The sequence below is a fragment of the Pyrgilauda ruficollis genome, unplaced genomic scaffold, assembly GCF_017590135.1.
Source record: "Pyrgilauda ruficollis isolate IOZ18807 unplaced genomic scaffold, ASM1759013v1 scaffold276, whole genome shotgun sequence".
Taxonomy (NCBI): Eukaryota; Metazoa; Chordata; class Aves; order Passeriformes; family Passeridae; genus Pyrgilauda; species Pyrgilauda ruficollis.
This window is the reverse complement of record NW_024524111.1, coordinates 1,684-28,610: the sequence shown is the minus strand read 5'-3', so window position 1 is coordinate 28,610 and position 26,927 is coordinate 1,684. Positions and strand designations below refer to the sequence as shown.

General features: G+C 54.1%; 2 protein-coding genes and 13 non-coding genes across 15 annotated transcripts; 10 read left to right on the top strand and 5 right to left on the bottom strand.

The window, feature by feature from the left end:
* Window positions 1-1,859: 1,859 nt before the first annotated feature.
* FTCD (formimidoyltransferase cyclodeaminase) lies at window positions 1,860-7,732 on the bottom strand. Its single transcript, XM_041471720.1, has 14 exons — window positions 7,667-7,732; window positions 6,741-6,924; window positions 6,260-6,388; window positions 6,059-6,147; window positions 5,663-5,842; window positions 5,437-5,574; window positions 5,011-5,142; window positions 4,299-4,360; window positions 3,492-3,621; window positions 3,223-3,384; window positions 2,800-2,843; window positions 2,580-2,718; window positions 2,204-2,299; window positions 1,860-2,030 (listed from the first exon to the last, which is right to left on the bottom strand). Exons 1-14 carry the CDS (start codon window positions 7,718-7,720, stop codon window positions 1,944-1,946), a joined length of 1,626 nt encoding a protein of 541 aa, XP_041327654.1. The 5' UTR covers window positions 7,721-7,732; the 3' UTR covers window positions 1,860-1,943.
* A 383-nt stretch (window positions 7,733-8,115) lies between these two features.
* Window positions 8,116-8,197, bottom strand: TRNAS-UGA. Its single transcript has one exon. It is a non-coding gene; the product is annotated as a tRNA-Ser (tRNA).
* Window positions 8,198-8,304: 107 nt separating this feature from the next.
* Window positions 8,305-8,376, top strand: TRNAP-AGG. The gene has a single exon. It is a non-coding gene; the product is annotated as a tRNA-Pro (tRNA).
* Window positions 8,377-8,742: 366 nt separating this feature from the next.
* On the top strand, window positions 8,743-8,814 carry TRNAA-UGC. The gene has a single exon. It is a non-coding gene; the product is annotated as a tRNA-Ala (tRNA).
* Window positions 8,815-10,787: 1,973 nt separating this feature from the next.
* Window positions 10,788-10,869, top strand: TRNAS-GCU. The gene has a single exon. It is a non-coding gene; the product is annotated as a tRNA-Ser (tRNA).
* Window positions 10,870-15,303: 4,434 nt separating this feature from the next.
* On the top strand, window positions 15,304-15,591 carry LOC121355892 (feather keratin 4-like). The gene has a single exon (XM_041471721.1). The coding sequence runs from the start codon at window positions 15,304-15,306 to the stop codon at window positions 15,589-15,591; it is 288 nt and encodes a 95-aa protein (XP_041327655.1).
* Window positions 15,592-19,862: 4,271 nt separating this feature from the next.
* On the top strand, window positions 19,863-19,934 carry TRNAA-UGC. Its single transcript has one exon. It is a non-coding gene; the product is annotated as a tRNA-Ala (tRNA).
* Window positions 19,935-20,491: 557 nt separating this feature from the next.
* TRNAA-CGC lies at window positions 20,492-20,563 on the top strand. Its single transcript has one exon. It is a non-coding gene; the product is annotated as a tRNA-Ala (tRNA).
* Window positions 20,564-20,841: 278 nt separating this feature from the next.
* TRNAP-AGG lies at window positions 20,842-20,913 on the bottom strand. The gene has a single exon. It is a non-coding gene; the product is annotated as a tRNA-Pro (tRNA).
* A 49-nt stretch (window positions 20,914-20,962) lies between these two features.
* TRNAS-CGA lies at window positions 20,963-21,044 on the top strand. Its single transcript has one exon. It is a non-coding gene; the product is annotated as a tRNA-Ser (tRNA).
* Window positions 21,045-23,542: 2,498 nt separating this feature from the next.
* Window positions 23,543-23,614, top strand: TRNAA-UGC. Its single transcript has one exon. It is a non-coding gene; the product is annotated as a tRNA-Ala (tRNA).
* A 253-nt stretch (window positions 23,615-23,867) lies between these two features.
* On the top strand, window positions 23,868-23,949 carry TRNAS-UGA. The gene has a single exon. It is a non-coding gene; the product is annotated as a tRNA-Ser (tRNA).
* A 524-nt stretch (window positions 23,950-24,473) lies between these two features.
* On the bottom strand, window positions 24,474-24,545 carry TRNAA-CGC. Its single transcript has one exon. It is a non-coding gene; the product is annotated as a tRNA-Ala (tRNA).
* A 1,147-nt stretch (window positions 24,546-25,692) lies between these two features.
* TRNAP-CGG lies at window positions 25,693-25,764 on the top strand. The gene has a single exon. It is a non-coding gene; the product is annotated as a tRNA-Pro (tRNA).
* A 620-nt stretch (window positions 25,765-26,384) lies between these two features.
* Window positions 26,385-26,456, bottom strand: TRNAP-AGG. Its single transcript has one exon. It is a non-coding gene; the product is annotated as a tRNA-Pro (tRNA).
* Between the last annotated feature and the right edge of the window lie 471 nt (window positions 26,457-26,927).

Sequence of the window (26,927 nt, the reverse complement as noted above, 5' to 3'; positions counted from 1 at the left end):
CACAGACTCCAACCACCATCCTGTCCCTTTGGTGACAGCACCAACCCCCAGAGCAACTGTCCCCCACTCCATGCACTCCCAAAGCCCAGGCATGTGGTTTCCATTTTTAATAGAAATAAATCCACACTGGCCCAGCCTGGGTGCCGAGCTCATGTCCTCATGAGCCACAAGAGACTGGGCACACATGCCTGGGTACAGTGCCCACCATGGGGACAGTGCACCCTGACCCACGGGTGCCCATGCTCCCACTGCCCCCGTGCTGCCCTGCACTCACCAAACCTGTGGAAGAGTTCCCAGAAGAAGCAACGCTGGCAACACTCAGGATCTCCGTCCTTGGCATGGCTCTCCCGGCTCTAGGGCATCCTTTAAATAGCGGGGTCCTGCCCCTTTGAGCACGGGTGCGGCGGGCAAGGGTGACACCTGAGAGGTGACACCGCGCCGTCACCATGGGCACGAAAGAAACGTCAACACGCCACTCCCAGCTGGCACAAAGGTCCCACGGGGATAATAAACACGGGCTATGGAGGGCGGTGATCCAGCATCCCGGGAGGGATAGAGTGAGTCAGCTGACCCCACCATGAACCCTGACTCGTTGCTCCCCGCTCAGGCACAGTGTCTAGGAACAGGGGTGACCTTCCCACAGACGGGGCTGTGAGACAGCTGGTGTGGCGGCCTGACACTGCTCAGGGTGCTGCCACGGTGTGCAGGTGGAGGACATAGTATCTGCTGACACACCCGGTCAACATGGACAGGAGACAGGGCTGGATGCCCTGATTTTCAGGTTTTCCTCTTGGAGGATCTATGAGGAAGGTGTAGGATTTCTCCCATCTCAACCCACCCCATCTCCCTGCTAATACTTCTGATGGTGCCTCATGTTTGGCAGTGCTCCCTTCCTAGGCAATTCAACGGGTTGGAATTGTCACACACAGCCTGAAAGGCACCTGGCAGAAAGGGACTGTGCCAGGTCTTGCCCCAGATCTCGGATAGGAGGGTGTTTCATGGGGGTTTCTGGACACAGGGACTGTGCAGGGTCAGGTGTTCATGCACAGGGATATCCTTGCAGGCAGTGCTACAGGGATCCTGCCATCCCTTCTATTAGGATCACTGTGGTCCCAGGCACTGCCAACCCAATCTTCTACTTCTGCCCCAGGGATCGGAGGATGGAGCCTGGGGTCCGAGTCCCAGACAGCAAAAATCCCCCTTGTCCAGGGAAAGGCCAGGGGATATGACGCTGGATGTGCCTGAGCAGACCAGTTGTTATAGATACATATTATAATATTGGATTTTTGCAAATATTAAAATGGATTCTATATGTGTGGTGTTAAAGTAACTTTGTTACAAAGATATCATTTGTATTTCTACTGTTAATTAAGCTTAGACATAGTAGTGAAATAGCTATGCTTGTGTTAAAATGCCTGCTTGGATGGGATACACTCAATGAACACAGGATGAGGACACCTGCTACAGATATACCAACTATCAGCACTCACCATCTGAAGAAGCATGGACCAAGGCCCAAACTGGAAGTGATAAGGAGAAGGAACCAAAACCACAGCCAAGAATAACACACATGCTCTAAAAAGGTGAACCCAAGGAGGGGCCATATAAAACAGCTCCTGGAAAATGTAAACTAGTTTATGGATATGCATAAGGGTCTATGAATATGCAACAGGCTGATGGAAGGGAAAAGGTATTTAAGGGGTATCCCCAAAGGTAACAGTGTGGTCTTGGCCCAGTGCCAAGGTGCACCCAGCCATAATAACCTTTGCTCTATGGTCCTTGTCTTCTATTGTCCTTTATTAAACTTAAATTTTCACAGGAGAGTGAACGTGTTTTTCACACAGTTCTCCAGAGGCGAATACCAACCGAGACTAGGCAAGGACAAGAGTATTTCCCAGCTGTATTTGCCACTCCAGAACACCCAGAGCACTCCCAAGCCCTTCTCAGGCCACCCGCTTGTCCAGCAGCACCAGCACGACTGCCGAGCCTTGCTTCGCCTCTTCCAGCAGCCCGGACACCTTCTGTGACATCTGTGTGGGAACAAGATGAGTCATTTGCCACTCGACAGGCCAGAAGAGCCATCCACCGTGCACCGCACGCATCCCGCCAGTGGCAATCGGGCACGAGGGGCTCCGGGCCGCCGCCGCCATGCCCGCCACCCCTCAGCCGCACCGCCAGGGGACTCCCGCGCGGCCCAGCTCACCACAAGCCTGAACTTGTCGTCAGTGATGTCCTTGAGGTTGATCATGACATTGAAGTAAGCTCCGAACACTGCCGCTTCCAGCATTTTGGCTCCCACCTGGGAAAAGTCGGGCTTGCGAGAAGCTCTCCTGTTGAACCAGCTCCACCATACGGTGCTGAAGCAGGTCAGACCCTTATGCTGCAGGACTCCCACCCTGCACCACCCAGCACCGTGCAGCGCTTTCCAGTCTGTTGGTATTCTCAGGAAATGGCTGCCAAAGAATTACTGGGTGGAAACCACTGGCCAGTTTGGGAAGCACAGCTGGAGAGATGTATCCTGGAGATCAGGACATAAGGGAACACCTTGCAGGGCAAGTGTGTGTGAGCTGAGGCCGTACCTGGATGTCAGATTTGCAGGCCAGGTTGCAGTGTCGTGCCAGCTCCTTCAGAGCAGGCCAGAGCCCGTTCACCTTCTCTGCCAGGCCATAGGGCACCCCCACGGCCGTCTTCAGCCCCTGCTGCATGGCAGCTGTGCGCCTGGGAGCGGGGACAGCCCTGGGCTGAGCGCTTGGGTGGCTGTGCCCCCACAGTCAGCCAGTCCCCACCAGCCCAGCTCACCTCTCCTGCTCCTCAGGGGTGTTCTTGGGCAGCTTCATGGCTTCCTACAAGCAAAGAAAAGCAGGTTTGCTGCCGTTGCCCAGACTGTGCCTTGCATCGGGGGTCAGGGCAGATCCCATAGCTCCCACGCTCTTGCAAACTTCCCTTATGTGACCATGTCCCTTCCCCAGGCCCTGGCTTTAGTATGAAAAGTGTTCAAAAAGCAAGCAGAAGTGGCACTTTGCCATATGGTTTAGTGGGCATGGGTGTACTCAGTAGAAGGTTGGACTTGATAATCTTGGAGGTCTTTTCCAATCTTAATGATTCTGTGATTCTAAGGTCAGAGCCCTGCTCCTAAGGAATCCAGAACGCAGCAATCCCAGCACTCCTCCCAGCTGGTAAGCCCTCCTCTTATCCTGCAGGATGCCTCTGGTGGAACCTCACCATGTAGCTGCTGAAGGCACGGGAGTCTTCATCCACCATTGCCACTAGTTCCTCCATGGCCTGGTGGAAAGGGGGGACCAGCTTCCTCATGATGGGGTCCAGGTCTTCAAACTGCCGCTTCCCGTAGCTCATCAGCCCCACCATGCTGCCCAGTGCTGCTCCCTGCCAGGACAAATCCCCCAGTAGGACACAGTGCCCACTGCTACCACCATGCCAGATCCCCTTGGCACACCAAGGACCCTCAGGCCCCCTTGGTGTGGGGCACATACCAGGGCTCCCACAGCTGCAGACACAGAGCCTCCTCCCGGTGCTGCTGACCTCGCTCCAACTGCTCGCACAAAGGCACCCAGTGGCTTGGCCACGAGCCCCCCGTCCACCTCTCCTGCCTCCACCAAGTACCTGCAGAACAGGTGTTTTAGAGCCCTCCAGGTGCAGGGACACCACCACCACCACCCAGACCCTTCTCACCCAGCACTGCCCCCTCCAGCAACAACCCCGTGAATGAGTAGGGGACTAACTAAAAAAAACCCAGCCTGAGGGTCAGGGTAAGGACTGGGAAACCGATGGGAATATCTGGGCAACACAGGTGGTGTGGGGGTTGCTCTGCATTAGCCAGGTTGGGTTGATGCAAGCAGCATTTGGTGGGACAGAAACGCCTCTGCAGCCATTGCCCAGGAAGGGTAACAAGGACTTCACCTCATGGATGGATTTCCCTTCCTTTCCCCCCACAGACTTATGTCACACCAGGTGCTGCAGCATGTGAACCAGAGGCAGTGAAATTTTGCATGGGGATAGGGTAAGGAATTTAACATTCAAATCTGGCCATGAAACCTGCTCCCACTGCCTGCTGAAGCAACCTGGAGTTCCCCCACTCCACGTTCACAACCATCAGCATCTGGGAGCAGGGACCACCCTGCTTTTGCACAACCACCCAGCAGAGATGTCCCCAGGCTGCGAAGAGGAGCTGGGAGCAGCCATCACTCCCAAAACAAGCTGAGCGCAGGATGCAGGCATCAGGATTTCCCCATCCAGGGAGGAATGGGCACCATGACAAGAAGTAGGATGTGGGTCCTTACTCAATGATGCGCTCCCGGGGGTGAAATGGAGACAGGGAGTCCAGGCCCAGACGACTGACCACCTGCAAGGAGCAGCACCACTGCGTCAGCCCTGTCACGCAGGTCCTACTGCATCCTCATTCCTCACTGCTTATTAACCATGGGTGAGTCAGCTCTGGGACTGGGTCACCACCCAGGGAGAGGATAGCTGGCACCACTGGCCCATCCCATCACAGCCTTGGGGGTGGTGTGCGGTCACCTCCAAATGACTGGGAGCTGTACTGATAAATCATTAGCTTGCTCTTATCTAGCACATTCCCCATAGGCTGGAAAAGTCCCTCCCTCCTGCAGTGGAACAGCAGAGCCTGTCTCCTCTTTTCCAGCTTCTCCCCATCCTGGGACAGCCTCCCATAATGCCACACACTGTCCTTGAGCTCTAGGTACATTTCCTTCCCCTCCTGGCCTCCATGCAGGCAAGACAAGCAGCTGCTACCCACACTTAGTCCTCACACGTGGTTCCTGCTCCCTATGCATCTTGGCATCCTCAGCACAATAAAGCAACTTGTCCCACTTGCTGTGCACCCACAAAATCCACACTGGAGACAAATGTCATGCCTGAGGCCTGAGCAGTCCCAAATTTCTGCTCAGTGCCACTTTGGGAGGCTGGTAGGGGGTAGGATGTGTCTCTCCCATGATCCCACCCTTCTGCTGGTATCAGGAGAAGCCACATTACCAGCCTGATCTTCTGTTCCTCCTCCAGGATGAAGAGTTTTTCCTTCTTGATGTAAAAGTCAGCTGCATCCAGCATGGCCTTCTTGGGAACGAGCCCTACCAGCTGAGACCCCACCACAGGGAGATTCAGTTCCTGCAAAGGACATCAGAAATGTGATTTTCCCCAGAGCCCTGCTGCCACTACTGCCTCAGCCTGGTCATCCTCATCCCTTCCCAGGACATGGGAAGCTCACAGAAAAGTTTTCAACAGAGAAGCTGGGGGTTTGCAGCAGAGTTGCTGAGTTTCTGGGAGTTTTGTGCTATTCAGCACTTTGGCTGAGCTAAGCATGAAGAGAAACCAGAGCCTGACCTGACAGTGAGGAAGAAAACTTAGTGGGAGACATTCTCTGGGAAGCCTCCTTGGGAACAAGCACCCCAGGCCACCCACCTGTGCATCTCGGCAAATCTCCTCGTAGATGGTGTGGAGCGGTGTGGTCTCAAAGTCCAGCAGGTTTGTCGAAACCTGGGCCATGTTCTCCTCCTCCAAATACCAGCCGATACCCTGCACCTTCTTCAAGCGTCCGGGCTGCCAACAACTCTCACATTCAGGGCACAGGCCAGGAGGTGTGGGGATAGGCAGGCATGCTCCTGGTGTGCCCATGCTCTTGAGATACCTGGCTGGGGCCACGGCCCTGCTCACGGATGTTGAGGGCAATGCGGTGAGCCTGCTCCTTGGTGCACAGCAGGTTGATGTTGTATGCAATAAGGAAGGTCCGGGCACCCGTCACTGTGGCTCCCCACCGGGGGACAAAGGTTGGGGGCCCAAAATCAGGAGCCCACTCTGGTTTTGCAAGCTGGGGAGGAGGGAAGAGAGTGTGTGGGCTGGCATCGCCAGTAGCACATGCCACCCTCCCAAGGAGGGCATCTCCCTCCCCAGCTGGAATCTGCCATGACCACCTGTGTCACCAGCTCCTCTTGGTGCAAAGGGACTATGCCAGCCCCCAGCATGCTCCCTGAAGCCAGCGAAGTACAGGTCAGGTCTGCCCAACCCGTGCCACCACCAGGCTCACCTTCTCAGGGAGCGCCTCGTACTCCCCGGCACGGATGGAGGGCAGGGCTTTCCTGCTCTCGTGCCGTGCTGCCGCTCCATACAGGTAAACTGCAAGACACAGCTAGGGGTAAGCACCTGCACGCAGGGGCTGGCACTTTGTCCAGCAGTTGGAATCATGCAGGATGGGATGGAATGTGGAGAGGTTCCTGACTCCACTCACCAGGTACACCCAGCTCTGCTGCCAAGCGCTGCCCGAAGATGTGGGCACAAGTGACACACTCCTCCATGCTGACATTCCTCACTGGCACAAAGGGGCAGACATCCAAGGCCCCCATCCGAGGGTGTTCACCTGGTGGCAGGGCAGGTATTGGAATGGGAGATGGGAAGAACAAGCAGACAAGGAGGGAGAACACACTTTTGCACACTCTTACAGACTGGACACCATTGCTGTGAGAAAATCATAGAATCACAGACTAACCCAAGTTGGAAGAGACCCACCAGGATCATTTAGTCCAGCCCCCAGCCCTGCACAGGGCAGCCGTTACAATCCCGCCATGTGCCTGAGAGCATTGCAAACACTTCTTAAAATCTTTCAGGCCTGAGCCTGTGACCACAGTCCCTGTTCCAGTACCATGCTTGGTCCCAGCAGTACAGCAGTCCCCTCTGTGCCAGCCCAGCCCCTGGGCCTCTCCCAAGCTCACCCGAGTGTTGGCTCATGTCAATGAGCTGCCCAGCCACACGGGCTGCGCTCAATGCCCCTTCCACCACGGCCTCAGGGGACCCAACAAAGGTGTAGACGGTGCGGTTGGTGGAGGCGCCAGCATCCACGTCCAGCAGCACACATCCCAGTGTCCGGGAGATGGCCTGTGCCACTGCATCGATCACCTGCCAGACAGCAGATGGGAGCAAGGGGGCTGAGATGGCTGGGACTATAAAACAGCCATGGCTTTTCAAGAGAGGGCATCTCAGCTCTCCCCTTTCCCACTGGTGATGGGGTTGAGAATGACCCCATGATCAGTGGGGATGCAGCCCTGCACAAGCATCCCACTCCACTCAGGAGGTTTGGGGCACCCCTGGCTCCCCAGACTTGCTGTGGTGGGGGAGAGACACCTGGCTGCTGCTGCATGTCACAGAGCACCACCATAAATTGATATTCCTGAGGATACATCTGCCTGCCAGCTTCCCAACACATTTGACTCTGCTAAGCCTCTTCCCTGGAGGAGGCTGTGTTTTTACAGCCATGCCAGGTTTGCTAAATTCTCCTGCCACTGGCAGAGCCAAAGTTCATTTGAAGGCTGATGCCCAGGACAGACTCCATTAACCTTGACAGCGTGTTTTGGCACAACTGCAAGCAATATTTCTCTGCAGGGAAATATTCCAAACCTGGTGCTGCAGCAACTTGCTGGCAATGGTGGAAGAGGTCTCAGCCCCTGCTTCCCACCAAGGTGCCATAAGGGATCCAAAGCTACATTTAGGCAATTTTGGCACTAGCCAAGTAGTGAAAGGTGCACGAAACTGCAAAGGAGGCATGGCAGAGTCTAGCAGTGCGTACCACTCTGCAGGGGCAAATCTGGCTGTCAGCAGCCTGGTGTCACCCACCCCTCGGCCCTTCCACGTACTCCCTCACCTCTTTGTTATTCCCCTCTGAGAAGTTGGGGACGCATTCCACGAGCTTGGCCATGGTCCCACGGTCTGCTTCCAGCCCTCAGCCCCTGGCTCGGCTCTTCACACCCTGGGGGTTTCCTGCCCTTTCCCGTCTCACTGAAGAGCGAAAGTCTCTCAGCAGCCAGCAAGTTGCCTCTTTCCCAAGGCAGAGTTTCTCATTAACTGAATCGATCTGTGGCCAGAGGACAGAAAGGGGCTTGGATAAACATCATCATACTGGCCCTGCCGTGCTTGGAATAGCTCTGGGCACAAGGGCTCTGTAGGGCCAGATGGCAGCACTCACCAGCAACAATTAATAGATTAAGGAAAAAAACCTGCTGCAATCAGCAAGATGCTGTGGTTACCACATGGTATAGACAAGTCTCTGAAACTGCAGTAGAACCTCCACCATGGATACTGGCTAAAATCCATCGCTGTGAGCAGGATTCGAACCTGCGCAGGGAATCCCTATTGGATTTCAAGTCCAACGCCTTCACCCCTCGGCCATCACAGCACCGGTGGCTGCTGGTGCGGGGGGCACGCTGGCCGCGGGCTGCACCGTGCTCCGTTTTGCTGGGATGTCCGTGGTGTCCTGGGACACAGGGAAAATGCACAGGATCCGGCTCGTTGGTCTAGGGGTATGATTCTCGCTTAGGGTGCGAGAGGTCCCGGGTTCAAATCCCGGACGAGCCCTTCTTTTTATACACACCCACTCCTCACCATGCCCGCACCTCAGCACGCTGCAAACACACTGCCCTCACAGTCGCACTCGCCACCGCAGCCCGCCCGACACTGCACACGCCCCACACACTCCTGCCACACCTACGCTTGCCCCTTACGGAACGGGCACCCTCCGGGCCTGCAAAAGTACCTCCCTGCTCTGCCCCACACTTATTCCCCCGTGCTCCAACCCCCTCACCAGCCCAATCACACCTCGCGGACCCGCAGCGCCTGCAAAGACCCTTTCCCCAGCTTTCCCCACCTTGGCCGCCAGGGGAAGGCAGCAGACACAGGCATTTCCTCGGGGACAGGAGAACGCCAGGGCACACGCTCTGCCAGGGGGATGTAGCTCAGCGGGAGAGCGCTTGCTTTGCATGCAAGAGGCCCTGGGATCAACCCCCAGCATCTCCATGTTCTTTTGCCTCTCCACACCCCGTCCTGATGCAAACGGGGCCCCCAGAGACTCACCAGATCCTCCCCCAAGAAATGCCCGGGGTTGCCTGTGGGCGCGTCTGAGCTGGGATTGGCTCCTGGCGTGCCAAGGCAGGCAGCAAGGAATTGGCTGGCGAGATGTCCCTCCTTAGGCAGGTGCTGTAGAGTGTGGAGTGACGCAGAGTCCCTTCCCCACGGGGCTGACGGTGTGTCTTGGGATGACCATTGTCTTTCTGTGACGATTGGTGCTGGTGGGGGCAGCCAGAAAGGGAGATGAGACAGGCTGTCACCTCAGGGTAGTGTAGGGTGGGAGCTAGAACAGCTCTGCCAAGGTGAGGGGATGGGGCAGCATGCCCCTGTAGGGTTTGGGGACTGCCAAACCCAGCTGGGATGTGTTGGGCTCCCTGTGCCAGGGCCTTGCGTCAGCACTGGGAGTGTTCCCAGCAGCAAAAAGAGATGGGGTTTGCAGCTGGGGAACCCCAAACCTGGGACAACATGTAGGCAGAGAGGTGGACAGAGGGTCAGGTGTTTTAAGGAACACCCAGTGTCAGGAGGGCCAAAGGCTGCCATGGCTCAGCTGGTCAAAGCACCTGTCTAGTAAACAGGAGATCCTGGGTTCAACAGCCAGTGTGCCTTAGCCTAAGGGACTATTTTTCCTCCCTGTCCCAAACTGGGGGCACTGCTGGGGGTCCTTGTCCAGCTCAGAGCACCCTCAGTCCCCAGTTCACTGTCCCCTGTGATTCTGCTCTGGGGAATAAAATGTTTTCTTCTGCTTCCTCTCCCTTCTCACCTCACGTTGGAGCATTGGGCTAAACTATTTCCAGAAACCTGAAAATTTGGGAAATAAGAGATACATTAGATGCTGTCTGGACCCCTCCCATCTTCCCTATTACTTTTCACAACTGGTGTGGAATCATGTGGGAAAACCCTCTAGACATGGTTTGGGTGTGGGTGCGTAATGGAGATGCCTGCTGCACGCGTTTTCATGGCAACAATAAATGCCACGTTACCCTTTGCCACCCCATTACTGTTTCAATTTTATCAGCACGAATCACACCTATTTATCACACCCTGGACACAGAAGGGAACGGGGAGTGGGACAAATGAATCACAAATGTTTGCTTGTCTCCCTGCCCCACTGTGACAGGGGCTGCCAGGGCTCTGCCTGCCCAGCCTTGCTCACCAAAGGACACCCTGAGGAAGCAGCTCCTGTTGTGGCGTGTTTCTTATACTTTAGCTCGGTTAAGTTATAATTGGTTTGTTCTGTGTACCCCTTTATTTGTCATGGTTCTGTCCTGGTTCTCTCTCTCCTTGTTCACCCCGTCAATCCAGTTTTCCCCTCCCTGTTTCCATTAGCAACCCATGTATCTGTTCTTTAGTCCCTCCCTGGTGCCCTGTCCATCACTCGGTGGCCCGTCCTTTTCATCTAGAATCTTCCAGTCAGGGCATCGAGTGATTGGTTCGGGGGCCAGGGCCCCTCCCTAGGCTTTTTTCCCTATGGATTGTTCCACTGTGTCCATCACCCTCTCCTCACTCCCACCCTCCCGTGGATTGGTTGAAGACCAGACCCCACCTCTGTATCCTCCCCTCTTTTAGTGTCAGACCCCAGTCCGCGGTCTTCAGCTTTCAGTTTCCCTGGACCTAATAAATGCGGATTGTGCTGCAGCTGGCGTCCGTCTCCTTTCCTCCTGTAGGGCAGCAGCCATCTCGTTGTGGACCCCGTCCCTCAAGTCGAAAACCTTAGGCGCCGTCCTGACCATAGCAGGGATCGGGAGAGTGCCCCAGTGCTGCTGGACACAGCTAGCAGGGACGTCCCAAAGGGAAAATCGTTTTTCCCCTTCGAGGCCAGCTGCTGCTGCAAGCTCCAGTATTACTGTCTGGGGGGCGGGGGAGGGAAGAACAAAACGAATCTGCTGAAACAAATTTTGGTAAAACAGAAGGGTGACTAAAGGGACGAGGTGGCCGAGTGGTTAAGGCGATGGACTGCTAATCCATTGTGCTCTGCACGCGTGGGTTCGAATCCCACCCTCGTCGGCTCCCCTGGAAACCCCCTTCCCAAAAGTGGAGCTTTTGGTGCAGCTTGCCTCATATCCTCCTGCCGTCCGTGTGTTTTGCTTTGCTCTGTCAAATACACATTACATCTGCCCTGGGACTGCTGCTCCACTGTCAGAAGCTGCTCCTGGTGGCTCAGGGACGTATGTGGCCCTGGTGTGCAATGTGTCATGGGAGCAGGGTGCCTGAGCCTACCTGCCAGCCACTGTCATGCCATCCCATTGCCTCCTCTCCAGGAGCACTGAACTGTAGGCAGGGAAGGTCAGGACTGGGATGCTGAGGGGAATCAAAAACTGCCCTGTGTCTGGCGTGTCCCAAAGATGCTTGTTCTGGGGATGGAAGAGCTACTGTGCACTGGCAGCTCCCTCCTGTGCCTGGTGCAGTGCTCACAGTGGAGATTCCTGGAGACAGGAGAGCGTGACCAATGGCAAGATGAAGAGGAAAGAGGTAAAACTGCTTCTGGAATCTCAGTGGTCTTGCAGAGAGGAAAGCCCTGCATTTGGGATTCTGTGTTTTGAGGCATCTGGGGAAAGGTATCATGCTAGTCTTTCCAGTGCCTTCACTTTCTCCCCTCTCCTCCTCTCCACGGATGAGGATGTGGCCAAGCAATGCCATGGCTTCAAGGCAAGGTGAGGATGCTTAGGCTTAGCTGCCCACACCTTTTTGACCTTCACTGTGGCTTCCCATTTCTTGGGGAGATGTCCCTGGGGACCAGTGAGAAGCTGCTTCCCTCCATCAGTGTCTGATGAGCCAGAAACCATAACCAGGCTGTGGGGAAACACCGGCCCCGTCCCTTTCCACTGTAATGAGATGCTGTGGTGCTTGGCCAGGTCTGCCACCCCAGGAAAGGGGGATGCCCCTGCCTGAACAGCCAGGTGCCCTGCAAGGGATGTGCACAAGATTTCCTGGGAAAAATGCATGAGTTTGGGTCCAGCCCTGCAGAGAGATCAACCTGCAGCTGGAGATGATGAAATGGGCTGGCATGGTGGGTGCAGAGGTATAGCAGTGCATGGTAGGGGGATTGCTGTCACAGGATGGGACCTGGGACCTGCAGGGCACAGGCAACCAGGAGAGGATCCCCACTGATTCCCTTTGGGCACCCTTCAACCCTGCCCTGGCACACACATGTCCCTGTCCTGGTGAGTGGTGATGAGTCCTCCTGAAGGGAATGTGCCACTGTCAGTGGTGCTGTGGGGCATCAGCCCACCCAGGGACCTGGCAGACCCAGGGATCCTTTGGCAGCATGGAACTGGATCATCTGCAGCCTCGGGACAGCACCTGGCAGCCAGAGCCTGGCTCTCCCCAGTGGCACCCACTGGGTTCCCTGGGCTGCACAGTGGCCTGGAGCACCCAGAGTCTGCTTTGGCAAGGACACAGGCAGCCAGGATGCTCTGTGCCAGGGTCTGGCTGCATCAATATTGTGCCTTCTGGCACTGGGGTGTCCCACTCATCCATCAGCCATCTGGAAGTGGTCCTTGACTGTCCTGCTGCCAGGAGGCAAGCCCTGGGTGAGCGCCCTGCATGCAGACATTCCTTGGAGATGGGATGCTGTAGGTCTGTTGCTGCTCCAAGATGTGCCCCTGCCTTTGGCTTTCAGGAGAAATTTCAGGACAGTGGTAAGCTCTCAACCTCCAGCCAGTCTTGGACATATCCAGCCTGTGGGTCATTGGAAATCAAAATGCAAAGTGCTACTGGGACTGGTGATAGGAAGGGAAACACATGGATTATTGATCCTGGGCCATGTTTTTTGTGTCCTTCCCTGCAGGAAGGGGCAGGGCTGAGGTGGCCACACATCCTGGATCTGTGCAGAAGTTAAGAAAATGGGTCTGACATGTTTCATTTGGTGAAATTTTCTCAGGTTTGAGGTTTGTTCAGAGAAAGTCACATCTCAAGCAGAAAGTGCTCATTCCCTGAAATAACTGCAGATTGGAAAATTCAATTTTTGTTTATCTCCCAAATATCTGCCCTTTCCCCTACCGCCCCCTTTTTCTTTTTAAAAAAAAAAAAAAAAAAAAAAAAAAAAAAAAAAAAAAAAACACCAAACCAAACAAACCAGATTGGGAGAAGAAGGGTTTAATTTTCAGGCTGTGGGTCCAAGGTGCACTTGTGGTATCAATTTATTATTCAAGAGTGGTGCAAAAAGCAGGACAGTAAAGCTTATACTAAAACGTCCTTTTCCTGCTTGCCAAGTCACCATTTAGGAGATTATGAATGATGAACCCACAGTGTCCTGCCTTACTCCAGGAGCTGCCAGGTTGCTTCTCCCTGAAGCCCATGTCCTCTGCTGAACCTCAGAAAACCTGATTTCCTTTTTCCCCTTCCAGAATGATGTTAAAAAATAGCTGAGTTTGGCCTCAGAACCTTGGAAAGGCTTTGTTGCCGTGACAGACAGGCAGAGAGGAGTCACTAGGGACCATTCAGTGTGATCCATTGTGGCCAAGTCATCTCAAGAACTCAAATGACCCCCCAAACCCAACAAGGCACATCTTTAACAGGATGCTCACAGCCTCACACACACATAGTACATGGCGCCCAGTGCTGTCAGGGTTTATTCCAGGGCAGGTGTTTGTGCTGTGAGTTGGGCTCTGCTGGTGTGAAATGAAAAGCCTGTTTCAGACTTTCCTTGCCTCTAGAGCTCATGATGGCTCATCATGGTCCTGCTTGGGACCACGTCAGCAACTCTGTCTCCCCACTGTGAGGGTGATTCACGTTTAAGTGCAGGTTGAGATGTTTGGGATGTTTAGTAGCTAACAGGCTTCCAGCAGAGTGATCCCAGATCCCTGGTGTCACACCAGAGCCTGTAATTACTGTAATTGACCCTCTCTTGACTATGTCACCCCATCACAAGGAAGGACACCTGTGACCTTCTGGCTCACTGCTACCACCCTGTCCAAAGAGAGGGATGGAAGGGCTTTTGGAAGTCATGTCCCTGCACAAAATCAGCCAGTTTAGGTATGTGTCATCTGTGGGGCTGGACTTCAGAGCCCATGATCACTTTGCTTTTAAAATCTGATGTTCCTTCCAAGCACGACTTATACCCCAGGTGTGAAGAAGAATAATAACAAAAAAACCAAAACAAAACAAAACAAAACAAAACAAAAAAAAAAAAAAAAAAAAAAAAAAAAAAAAAAAAAAAAAAAAAAAAAAAAAAAAAAAAAAAAAAAAAAAAAAAAAAAGAAGAAGAAGAAGGAAAATCCTCTAAGTGCATCCAAACCCATAACAAACTGCTCATGCTGGGCTAGGTCAGGTCCCTGTGTCCACATTGTCTGCAGCCCCTCAGCTTTCCTGCCATCCATGAGATTCCTAGCACAGGATTTCACTCCAAATGGATGTTCCTTACATTCAGTTTACATCCTTGGTCTCACCTCAGGTGCATCAGGGAGCTGAATTGGTTGTGCTGAGAGGAAGGTGGGGATTCGTCTGCTCTAAATTCTGCTGAAACACTCTCCTGCCTAGTGGTATAAAGACCTAAAATGTCCCTTGGCCTTAGGAAGGAAAGTAATTAATGCCTGTAGCCCGAATCATTTCAATCTTACTCAGTATTACATGGAAGCAAAACATGAGAGATGAAAGAGGGAACTGTTTAATCAGTTGGGGGAGCTTTCCAGGAGAAAACTGCTGGTTGTTGGGGAGTTTCAGGCTGAAGGCACACACCCACTCCCCTGGGGGGCTGGGCCACCCTATAAAACTGTGGGGACAGTGCTTGGCCCCACCACCTGCTCCAGCTGCCACCACTGCCACCTCCGTCTGGGTAAGTCGAGACAGGCTCCATTCCCTTCCCCACCCCTCCCTCTTCCCTTCCAGCTGCACAGGACATCAGGGAAGGGTGTATTTCTGCCCTAAAATGAAGAGTGCAAGGGGTTGCAGGATGCAGGGCTTACAGGGTCTGCAACCACATAATCAGTTGCATCCTGCATGATTTTCCTTGCTGAAGGAGAGGAACAAATTGGAACAGGACATGCCTGGGTTGCAGGGATCAATGTGTCCTTGTTTATGGACGGGCATCAAATGTCCCTTATATTTTGGGATGGGATGGCTCAGTTCACTTTGTGTTGATTTAAGTGGGTTTTGCTTCAACCACATGTGTCTTGTGACCACCTTGCTTGCCAAAGGCTCCCCGTCAGCTCGGAGCAGGAGTGGGTCTGCTCTCTGGTCCCAGCACCTGATGCCTACAATTTTCCCAGACCAACCTGCAGCTCAAACAAAACTTCCCTCATTCTCCTGGGCGGTTTATGGGGCAAGGTGGGGGGAATCTTTCTTTTGGTGTTTCTAAACCATCCAAACTCACCCTCTAGCTTGCTCTCCCATGCCTCTTATTATGGGAGGTATTGTGTGAGGGCTCAGCAAGGACAGACCAGCCTCTGCCTTGCTTTGACATCCCAGCTCTGGCTTTCAGGTGCACATCCTTGCTGAGCCATGTCCTGCTACGACCTGTGCCTGCCCTCCTCCTTCAGTCCCCGGCCCCTGGCCACCAGCTGCAACCAGCCCTGCTTCCGCCGCTGCGGGGACTCCACTGCCTTCATCCAGCCGCCCACGGTTGTGGTCACGCTGCCCGGGCCCATCCTCAGCTCCTTCCCACAGAACACCATGGTAGGCTCCACGGCCTCGGCGGCGGTCGGGAGCTACCTGCGCTGCTGCGGCATCCCTGTGGGCTCCCGGGGTCTGGGCAAGGCAGGACTGCTGTGCCTGGGCACCAGGCTGTAGGGTGTCCCCAGTGGGCTCCTCCTCCTGCCCATGCCAGCGGTGTGGTCAGGAAAGGCAAGTGAAGCACACAACCAAGACTGGGGGAGAGGACTAAAGAGATATCCCTGGGTTTCCCAGCAGTTTCCCCAGGAGGACGGTAGCCGTGTGAGCTCATCACTCCAGACCATGCCTCTGTACACCTTTGTCTCACTCAGTCTTTGTATTTCCACGTTCTGCATGGCATTTGCTGCTGGCTGGGCAATAAATGCTTCTAGCAGGCTGTAGATGGCAGATGATAATCATGGGGTAGTGGGGTGAGGGGACACCTTGTAGGGATCAGCTTGTCCCAAAGTGGGGTTTATCCATTTCTTTATTGAGCACTGGAAACGCACTTGTACTCTGAACTGGTTCACACTCCTTCTCATTAAAGACTTGCTACATCATAGCCTGAGTCTTCTGTTGTTCCTTGTTCAGGAGCCTGGAGGGGTGACATCCTCTGGAGGCAGCTTGTTGCTGCTGGGGAGGTTTGGTTTTTACATTAAATGGGGGTTTCTGCTGCCCAGCTCTTCCCTGTGCTGACAGACGTGTGTGGTTTGCCGGGACCAGTCCCAAGGCAATTTTCTTATCCTGGAAACTTCTCCTCCTGCCCCATGGCAAACACCTGCTCGGGGAGGAATTCCTGCAGGAGAACACTTTATAGCCTGTTCCCTCGAGGAGCTGGGAATGTGAAGGTTTGACATTTCAAAATGGCATTTACCCTGCATTTTGCAGTGATCTTTTGGGGGGGCTGAGCTAAGGAGGTGGGCATGGAATCAGGGAAGAAAAAGTAGAAGTGGGATTTTTGGAAAATGGGCTTCTTTGGATGGGCATTCTATGCCAAGCTCACACAGTGCTTAATGGGTGACAGTGAAGAGTGAAAAAGAAGAGACAATAATTGCTTCATGGATAGGGGACACTGATGTCTCTGGAAGATGTAATGAATTGAGTTAAGCCTCTTTTTAAGATACCATGGATCATCAGGCAGAACTTTTTCAGCTGATGGAAGGAGGAATAGGAATATTTGCATAAAGTTTGTGAGCCTTTATAATGAGGGATTATGCTGAACTTGAAAGCTTATTGGTCATCAAAAGCCTTTGACCAAGCTCAACTGGTTTTATTGCCCAGGAGACCTTTGCTGAGGTGCTCCTAATTTGGAGACAATTTACATGGCAATTTCTCAGCAGCCAGCACCAGGAGAAGGGAGGTGTCCTTCTTCCAAGGACTGCTCAGATATTTTTATTCCAGCTATGGCAATTGTCTGCAGAGATAGGATGCAAAATTTTGAATTTAAAAATTACAAAAAGCTTTGAAATTCCAGCAGAAGTTTTGTTGGGAAGCTGTGGGTCTCTGGGCCTTGTGCAGCTGCCTTCCTCAAGCCTGCTGCACTGAACAGTCCAGGAGGGAGCAGGTGAACAGAATAATGACATTTTTATGTCACTTTGCACTGAATGACTCCACTGGTGAGGGTATACAGATTTTAATTTTTTTTTTTTCTCTGAAAATCCAATGTCTACAAAAATATACACAGATTCTTGATTTGACTTGAAAATTGTGGTGTCTTAGTGCAGACACTTGGGGAAATGAGGACCTCGGTGCCTTTCAGCACTGCCTATCCTGAGGGCCAGGGGGACTCTGCCTCCCATGGGGCCATGACTCCAGCTGGGAGCTGTGCCTCCTTGGCTTCCAGCTCAAGAGCAGTCCTGAATTCACCATATTTCCCCCCCAAGCCAGCCCTTGCCCCAGGCAGGACCCCCCAGACCTGCTGATCAGGCCCTAAATACAGGTTTCTGTAGAGGCAGCGCAGACAAGGGCTCCAGTGAGAAACACAGAGCTACATAACAAGTCGGGGATGAAAAATATTGCTCAGCAGGTGGAGGCACATGGAGGGAAATAGCTGGGTCCTGGGATTTGGGTCCCAGCATTGCTTACCCATAGCATTCAAAAGCAGAAGAAGCATTTTTGAGAAGAGCCTGGAGTATGGCTCAGGTGCCACCCTCTGGCCATGCCTGTTGCGGTTTATGTCTCCTGCCCACTTCCCATCTTCCCTCAGCTGCTTCATGATCTTGGAGTAAACCTGCTCCCTGTGGTCATTCAGTATCCTCAGGCTCCTGAAGGACAGGTACCTTCCCACCCTGGGGGTGGAGGAGGTGGGAAGGAGAGGGGAAGTCATGGTTTGAGGAGGAAAAAGCACAGAGTGCTGTTGTGGAAAAGGGGAGATTGCTGTGAACAGCAAGTAAGTGGGACCATCCGTAATGGAGACTTTGCCTGTGGAGAGTTAGGCTGGATTAGGAAAAGATTCTTTCCCCAGAGGGTGGTGGGGCCCTGCTCAGGCTCCCCAGGGAATGGGCACAGCCCCAAGGCTGCCAGAATTCCAGGAGCATTTGGACAATCCTTTCAGGCACAGGGTGGGATGGTTGGGATGTCTGTACAGAGCCAGGAGTTGGACTTTGATGCTCCTTATGGGTCCCTTCCAATTCAGGAAGGGATACTATGATACTATGATACTATGGAAGCCCCAGGCAGCATGGTGCTGGTGGTAGGGCTGGGATTGGTGGTAAGGCTGGATTACTGGGGGGTCAACACAGCACGTCAATCTGCAGCTTCTCTGCACATCCAGGTGAGAAGACAAAAATTGCGGTGTGTTACAGCAGTGGGAGAGGATGAAAACACAGATCCCCCCCACCTGTGCCTTTACAGGGTTGCCAAAGGTGTAATCCAGACCGACACTGGGCTGAGGGCAGTGCTGGGAGGGTGAGCTGCATCAACAGACAGCATCCTTCATCCTCCTCACTGAGGCAAGCACTGCTGGCCAGAGCACTTTGGGACACACCTGGAGCCAGCCAGGTGAGAGACAGAGCACCTGGAGCTGGGAGCCTGCAGGCATGGCAACCAGAGAGAGGGGATTTACGTGGCCAGTCCCTGGATGTGTCCAAGGCCAGGCTGGATGGAGCTTGGAGCAGCCTTCCAAATTGAGGAAGCAGAGAGAAAGTGGCTGCATGGCCAGGATAAGAGGGAGGAGAGGGCACCACTGAGGATATCCCACCCCAGACACCCATGGATCAGGCATAGGGCAGGGACTCAGGGTGCCCTTCCTTGCCACACCTGGGGAGCCAGACAGGCAGTGGCTCTGCCAAGGGCTCCAGTTCTTCCCCAGGGCTGGAGATCCCATAAAATAGGAAAATAATAGCCTGCCCACATGTGTGAGTCAAGGGGGAAGAAGCAGACAAATTAAAAGGCACATGCATGCTGGTATGGCCCTCCTGGTGCTCCCTGTGGTAATAGGGCTCACAAGACTTGCGTCCTGCAGCCCTGTTGGCTCCACCAGCACTGTGTCACCCTGAGCTCACATCACCAGCAGACATCGCTCCTGGCTGTCCTACAGTCTCCTCTACTCTTGAGTTTTTGCTGTGGAGAGCAGCCCTCAGGGAAAGACTGGGATGAGCACAATGAAAGTGGAGTCCAGATCCCAACGGTTTGGAGGGTACTGGGAGGGAATCTAAGTTTTAAACTCAAGAATTGTTTGATAAAGCATTCCAGGGCTGTTAATTCACGTTTGCTGAGAGGTGTCTGCATACCTCCCAAAGAGGAGAAGTGTGATATAGTTATTGCTGTGTGGGGTAGCTCCTGTCAGCACTGGTTATGTGGGATTGAAAGAGCTGTGTGGAGGGTTATGAGACCTGGAAATCATGGGGTGCAGAGTTTCTCTTTCCTGCTCCCCTCCACCCCTCTGTGATACGAAAGGCTGTGGCTGAACCAGCCTCCCAGTTCCCCTCAGTTGGCTCAGGGGGTTTGGATGGGGGGGAATCTCTGCTCTGGCACAGCCATGTGTTACAATCGGTATTGGAGGCTCACTGCTGTCTGCAAATCATCTCTTTGCACTTCTGTGTCAAGGGAGGTCCCCAGCAGCTGGGGTGCCTGCAGCAGCGCATCTTCCCACCCCAGCACAGCTACAGCCCACTCAACCCTCAGGAACTGTGTCCTGGAAAATTCCCCATGTTCTGCCCTGGAACTGTGCCCCCATGGCACCCACAGGAGCACCAGCACTCTGCTGACCCCCATGGGAGTTGGGAAAAAAGAGCAGGCAGTTACCCAGCACTCACAGCTCTTGTCCCTCAGGAGCCACACCAAAGCCACACTGGGATCTGTGGGGCTGTGACATGGATTGGAACAGGGCTGGTCCCACATCCTGGCTTGGCAAATTCCTGCAGGCAGTATGGAGCTTCAAGGGTTGGCAGCAACAGGCCACTGGAGTAGGGGATGTAGCTCAACGGAAGAGTGCTTGCTTTGCATGCAAGAGGCCCTGGGATCAACCCCCAGCATCTCCATGTTCTTTTGCCTCCCTGGACTGCTCCCTGCTGGATGCAGGGCTGCCAGAGTCCCCTCAAAAGGCCCTGGGGTTGCCTCCTGGCATGGCTGGCCTGGAAATTCCTCATTAAGGCTGTGGGTGTGCTGGGAAAAAGCACAGCCTCAGCTGTACCCCAAAATACAAACTGTAGGGCTGGGGAGGCAAAAGGGGTGCAAGCACTCCAGATTGTTGGTGTAGGGATAGGTGTCTTGCACTTTTGTAAGAGATCCTGATTCATCTCCTGGATAAACCCTCCTTTGGATACAACCCCTCCTTTTTGGGAGAAACCCCTCCTCTGAATAAAGCCTTGGCTTTGGAGACAACCCTTTGTTAGGACGGCTCCTCCTTTGGGACCGCACCCCTGCTGCTCTTTGCTGACCAGGCGTAGAATGATGAGCCCTTGCATCCCCCAGCTCCGGGCAGACAGCATCCCGAGGGGTGGCTGTAGTGCCTCTCATTCAGCTGACATTACTTTTGGCATATAAACACAACCCCTGCAGTGCCAGACAAATGTGTCCTCCGGAGCACTCGCACGGAGGGGATGTAGCTCAGTGGGAGAGCGCTTGCTTCGCATGTAAGAGGCCCTGGGTTCAATCCCCAGCATCTCCAGTTGTTCGGCGGGTTTTTTTCCCTCCACGAGGCGGCGATGATAAACTCCTTTTACATCAGGTTTTCCCCGCACCATGGCTGTGCCGCCCACCCCTGGCCGAAATGGCAGCACGTACCCCACTCTCTGCCGTCCCCCACCTCCCCGACAGCCCCTTCCCCACTCGGGAGAGGACCAATCCCGACGACGGCTTGGCCGTGTCAGGCCACCCGTGTCCCTTGTGCAAGGCATCGTCGCCCCATGCGTGCCCGCAATCCAGCAACGGAGTGCCCAAAAAGAAGGGCTCGTCCGGGATTTGAACCCGGGACCTCTCGCACCCTAAGCGAGAATCATACCCCTAGACCAACGAGCCGGGGTGCACAAACTGTCCTGCACCCCACAGTGGCCCGTGACGCCCCTGTGCTGTGATGGCCGAGGGGTGAAGGCGTTGGACTCGAAATCCAATAGGGATTCCCTGCACACGTTCAAATCCTGCTCACAGCGACAGGTTTTACCCAACACCCAGATGCCCATGCTGCAAGTGTTGGGGTGCCCTCTCTGGGGGTCCCGGTAGAAGCTGATATGAGAAGGTCATTGGCATCCAGCGCAGCCCCGCTCCTCTCTCAGGAGGTTGTGATGCCCCGGGGCAGTGACACACCTGATATTGTCCAGGTTTTGCAAACCCGGGAGAGGTGAGGAAAAAGACATTGAGGGTAGTGGCATGTGGAAGTTTCCGGTCTTGCTGAGTGGATGCCCCCTCACCATCCTGTCCCACATCTCTGGGAGAGCAGTGCACCTCACCTTGTTTGTCCAGCTTCCAGAAGAGGTTTTGGTCACCACTAGCCCTTCTTCCAGCTGCTCCTCCCAGCGCTGATGTACAACTCTAGAGGCATCCCGAGACGAGTGGGGAAGAAAAACATAATGCTCCAGTGCCCTGCAGCCTCCAGGCAGGGTAGGGAAAGAGCCTTGGGCATTTCTACACAGGCTGGAGGAGCTAGGAGGCAGTGCCAGGCCTTTCCTAGGGAGCTCTGGCAGCCCTGCATTCAGCAGAGAGGGATCTGCGGAAGCAAAAGGGCATGGAGATGCTGGGGGTGGATTTCAGGGCCTCTTGCATGCATATAAGTGCTCTCCCATGGAGCTAAACCCTCTGTGCAAGAGCAGGGAGGGGGCCCTAGGATGCCCATGCTTGGTTTGGGGTCCCTTCCTGGACTCATCATATGGAGCTGCTTTAGGGATCCAGATGTCAGAGACTATGCTGAGAAACCTGCAGTTGCACCAGGGAGGAAACCATGTGGTGACTGGATGGGAGTGGAGTGTGCAAGGAGACATGGGGACCTCATTGGTTCACCTGCAGCTGCCCAATGAGGCAGCCAGGGCTGTGTGTGTGCTCACACGCTCTGGGAGTGGGGAGGTGCCTCTCTCTCTCCCCTCCCCCCACACCCCCCCATGCAAGCCCATGGCAGTGGTGCAAAGGTGCCCTAGGGCAAGAGATCTTTCTCCTTTTTAATACCTTTATTAAAAAAATCAGCTCAGGTGGGGAGAAACGACGGGTCGCACCCGCGCTGCCACTGCTCCCAGGAGTGGCACAGAGGAGGAGAAAGAATGCACCTGTGTCCGCTGGTCTGCAGGCAGAGCTGGGGCTTCCATCCTCGCGAAAACAGTAGGAGAGTCCCCTTTTCAGTCTGACATTCGAGGTCCTCTTTCTAGTCGACCTCCTTTAGCTTAGGGTGAGAAGTAAAAAGGATCTTAACAGACACGGGATTAAGTTCCTCACCTTTAGACATCACTTAGATCTCTTAATTCCATGTTGGCACGTTGTTTTAGGGCTTTTTCTTGCAAGATTTGGTGAGGGGCTTCCTCATTTGTATACCATTTGTATACCGCTACCTGCAGCTTCAGGTGTCATTCTCTAGGAAGCAGCAGGGGACAACTGAGCTGATTTCTAACCATTAACAGATAATTGAAGAAAAACTATTAACAACAGCTGATTACAACACGAAGTTATTAACAACAACAATTGGTTTAACTTGCTAACTCTGCAACTTAAAAAAAAACTGGACAACTTTTCTACTCATAACATTAAGGTTTGACAAGCATGGGTCTCACTCCCAGAGGAATTGTTGCTTTGGTCAGAGCCTGTTCTGTTTTTCTCTACAGAGCCCTCTGGGGTCTTCCTGTTGTTCCCCTCCATTCGCTGCAGCTTGGGACTGGGCAGGATGCCGGAGGCAGCTCGAGGGGCTGGGGTGTGGCACCCACTGTGCACCACTGCTGTCCCCCACCTCCTGGGCCTGCCGTGCCCTCAGGCAGAACCAGTGCTTTTAGGGGCCGTCTGTGGGGGGCTCTGCCAGCCCTACAAACAACAATCTCTTTTGTCTGGAGAGGCAAAAGAACATGGAGATGCCGGGGGTTGATCCCAAAGCCTCTTGCATGCAAAGCAAGCGCTCTCCCACTGAGATACATGCCCCTGTGCAAGGGCAGGGTGGTGCCCGAGTCCCTGGTGTCTTCATGGTCCACCTGCCCCTGTGGCCACTGAATCCAGGGAAGTTATGCACCATGGACACCTCCAAATGCCAGCCCCACCTCCAGGGCACTGTAAGATGATTTCCTTGTTCCAGGCTGTGCCAAGGGGAAAAAGGCAACATCAGCCACCCTCTTCAACTTCCAGAATTGGGAGGCACAGATGTGGGGCATGATTCTCACTTAAGGTGTGAGAGGTCCTGAGTTCAGCTCCTTGATGAGCCCACCTTTTGGGCACCTAACTTCTTCGGCTGGCACATGGGACTGCAGCGTAACCAGGGCTCTGGCACAGAGGGCTGGGTGTCCCTTCCTGGCTGGGTGGGCAGGATGGACCCCCCGAGGCTGACAGTGTATGCCCCAGGGATGAGGGCACTCAGCCAGGCTGTCCCTTCCTGGCTGAGTGGGCAGGATGGACCCCCCGAGGCTGACAGTGTATGCCCCAGGGATGAGGGCACTCAGCCAGGCCATCTCCCTGCCTGGCTCAGGGGGATGTAGCTCAGCGGGAGAGTGCTTGCTTTGCATGCAAGAGGCCCTGGGATCAACCCCCAGCATCTCCATGTCTTTTCCCCCACAAGAGTTGCTGTATCCCTGGGCGTTCTTGGAGGATGCTTCCCTGTGTTGCCTGTCTCGTGGCCAAGGCACCGGAATTTTTTCCAGCCATCAGTAAATATTCCTGCATGTTCCCTTTTCCTGGCCCTCCGGGTGTGGGTACTGGGGCTGAGCAGAGCCCCACACCAGGCTGGGGGATGGCATAACCTGAGGCAGAGTGGGGTGTCCCCACTGTCATCACCTGAACAAGGGGCACCGGTGGCTGTGATGGCCGAGGGGTGAAGGCGTTGGACTTGAAATCCAATAGGGATTCCCTGCGCAGGTTCGAATCCTGCTCACAGCGATAGGTTTTTACCTACAGCTGGATGGGGTGGTGTGCAAGGGTGACTTGACCCTCTTCCCTCAGGATTTTGATCCCTGGAGAGCAGTGGACAGGGAAGGGGCAGTGCGTTTGCATTGGGTGGCCTTGTGGCTTTTAGGCTTAGCTTCTGCATGACCCCTCCTTTTGGGCACCTGTGGCCAAGCATGGCCTCTGCCATGTCAGGGCAAGCATGGAGAGGCACTGGCTGGCACAGAGGACACAGGCAGCCTCCCTAGCTGGGTGGCCCCTGGGATGGGATGGTCCCTTCACATGTGCCAGGAGCACAGTGTTGCCCAGTGCCCATGGGCACAGCCATGGCCAGGGCTGGTTCCCTCCTGGGTTGGGAAGGAGCTGTCAGGGCAGTGTGGGTCATGCTGCCACTGCAGCCTCAGGGGGAAGCTCTGCCATGGTGCATCCCTCACCTCTGGGGAGCCCTTCCAGAGGCAGACGTGAGTTTATCATCACTGGCCCGTGGAGGAGGCGGGTTTGAGGAGGGGAAAAAAAGCTGGAGATGCTGGGGGTTGAACCCAGGGCCTCTTACATGCGAAGCAAGCGCTCTCCCGCTGAGCTACATCCCCTGCCTGGGCTGCCTACATCTGGGGGTTCTGCTGAGCCCCCTGCTCCTCGTGACCCCATTTTAACACCAGGCAGGTGCAGCTCATAGCCATGCTGTGCTGGGCAGAGTGTGAGCTTCAGATGAAATTTAGAAACTCCCATTGAATCATGAGGTGCAGAGAGAAACCCCTGGCTTTCTAAACTTTTCGCAGAGGAGCCTGGGTGTGGCTGGATCCAACCTTACCCCCAGATTTTGCAATGGTTTATATCTAAAATATTGTGTAAGTGTAGTAGAAACTTTATACAGCTTTATCCTGCAGGATTAAAAATAAATATTAAAATTAATACTTACACAAATACATATGATTTATTACAATGATTAGACCAAAAAAATATTAATCAGAATGATTTACTACACAATATAGGTGCTATAACAACTATTACAATATAGTGCAATTTGAAGGAATATTGAAACAATGATATTAAAGCAAATATATTAAAACTGCCAAAACAAATTATTAAGTAAATGTTGATGTTTCTCACCCAGACCAGCCAATGACTGGGGGCAAATCTCTTGGGCTCAGCCTTAAGGAGTGACCTTGAGGAGTGTCTCTACCCCACTGGGGAATCTCCACACGTACATTTCAGGAAAGGATCTGTCAGAAAACCCTACCATCCAAATTTAGGACTTTTATACTATAAAGGATGGACTGTGAACCAGGTATGTCCAGGCCAGCTGTGCCAGCTCAACAGCTTTAATAAAGTTATCAGTGATATTACTTGTTCATTCCTTTATCCAGGTATTTTACCAGATCTACTATATCTTTATCTCACTATCAGGATGTTTAAATTTGAGGTTGATGAGTCAGGCTGGTTTCAGCTTTATTGAACACCAAAAGCAGCGTGGTCTCTTTTTCTTCATTTAACACTGATTGTTTGGGAAATAGAGCATTGTTTGAGTTGTTTCCTCCATTCCAGGCTCTGGCATTCCAGAGCAACCTGCTACATATTCCCAGGTGACATCCCCACAGCCAGGGAAGAACAAGGGTGACCTTTCCATGGTAGTCATCCATCAGAGACAAATAGAACTGCTACAGGTCCCATCTCACCTCAGCAAGTTCTGCGAGTATTCGAACTAAAAAAAAGGATTTTCTGCAGAGCCAAACAACTGGCTCGTTGGTCTAGGGGTATGATTCTCGCTTCGGGTGCGAGAGGTCCCGGGTTCAACTCCCGGACGAGCCCTCCTTTTGGTCGCTCACCTGCCTGGGGATGTGGTGAAGCCAGGGCAGGGAGGGAGGGAAGCAGTGCCTGCAGAGCAGCTATGGGCACAGTGTTTTGGGTGGGCACGTTTGTTCTTAAACCAGGAGAAGCGCCTTGGAAGCAGGAGTAGTGGGAAGGTTAGAGAGCAGCCTGTGACAGTCGGGTTCGGAGCCGTGGGGGCAGAGTGGGGTGAGGGGACTTGGCCAATTCCCCTGGCTATTGCACAGGGGGATGTAGCTCAGCAGGAGAGCGCTTGATTTGCATGCAAGGGACCTTGGGATCAACTCCCAGCATCTCCGTGTTCTTTTGCCTCTCCAGACCACTCCCTAATGGATGCAGGGCTGCCAGAGACCCCCACACGCCCCCCAAGAAATGCCCGGGGTTGCCTGTGGGCGCGTCTGAGCTGGGATTGGCTCCTGGCGCGCCAAGGCAGGCAGCAAGGAATTGGCTGGCGAGATGTCCCTCCTTAGGCAGGTGCTGTAGAGTGTGGAGTGACGCAGAGTCCCTTCCCCACGGGGCTGACGGTGTGTCTTGGGGTGAGGAGCGGTGGTGGGGGGAGCAGGCAGGCGGGCGGCAGGGGGGCGCTGGGCGCCGAAAAAGAAGGGCTCGTCCGGGATTTGAACCCGGGACCTCTCGCACCCTAAGCGAGAATCATACCCCTAGACCAACGAGCCGGAGTGTGCAGACCGTCCCGCACCCCCACTGTGGGCCGTGACAGCCCGCACGCTTCCCCGCTGCCCACGGGAGCCCGCTGCACAGGAACACAACGCACAGCCAGCCCTACAAGCCTTTCCAGCCCTTGCACACCTCACACACTTCCCACCCTGCTCACTGCACCCCCCCCCTTACCCCCTGCCCGCACCACCGCCGCGCCCCAGGCACGCACAGCAAAGGCGCCCCAGGCACGCACAGCCCCTGGCACACAGACACGGACATTTGCTGACACTGAGGACAAACACCGCTCACAGGAGATCTCCTTTGCACAACGGCTCACAGCAAAAGGTGGCACAAAAAGCACCGGCCATTCCAACTGCTGCAAGGGCCACGGAGGGTCTCTGGGGGACACAAGAGGGGCTGGTGGGTGGGAGATGCTGCACCTGACATCTCATGGCCACAGAGAGAGGCACCTCCCCACTCCCAGAGCG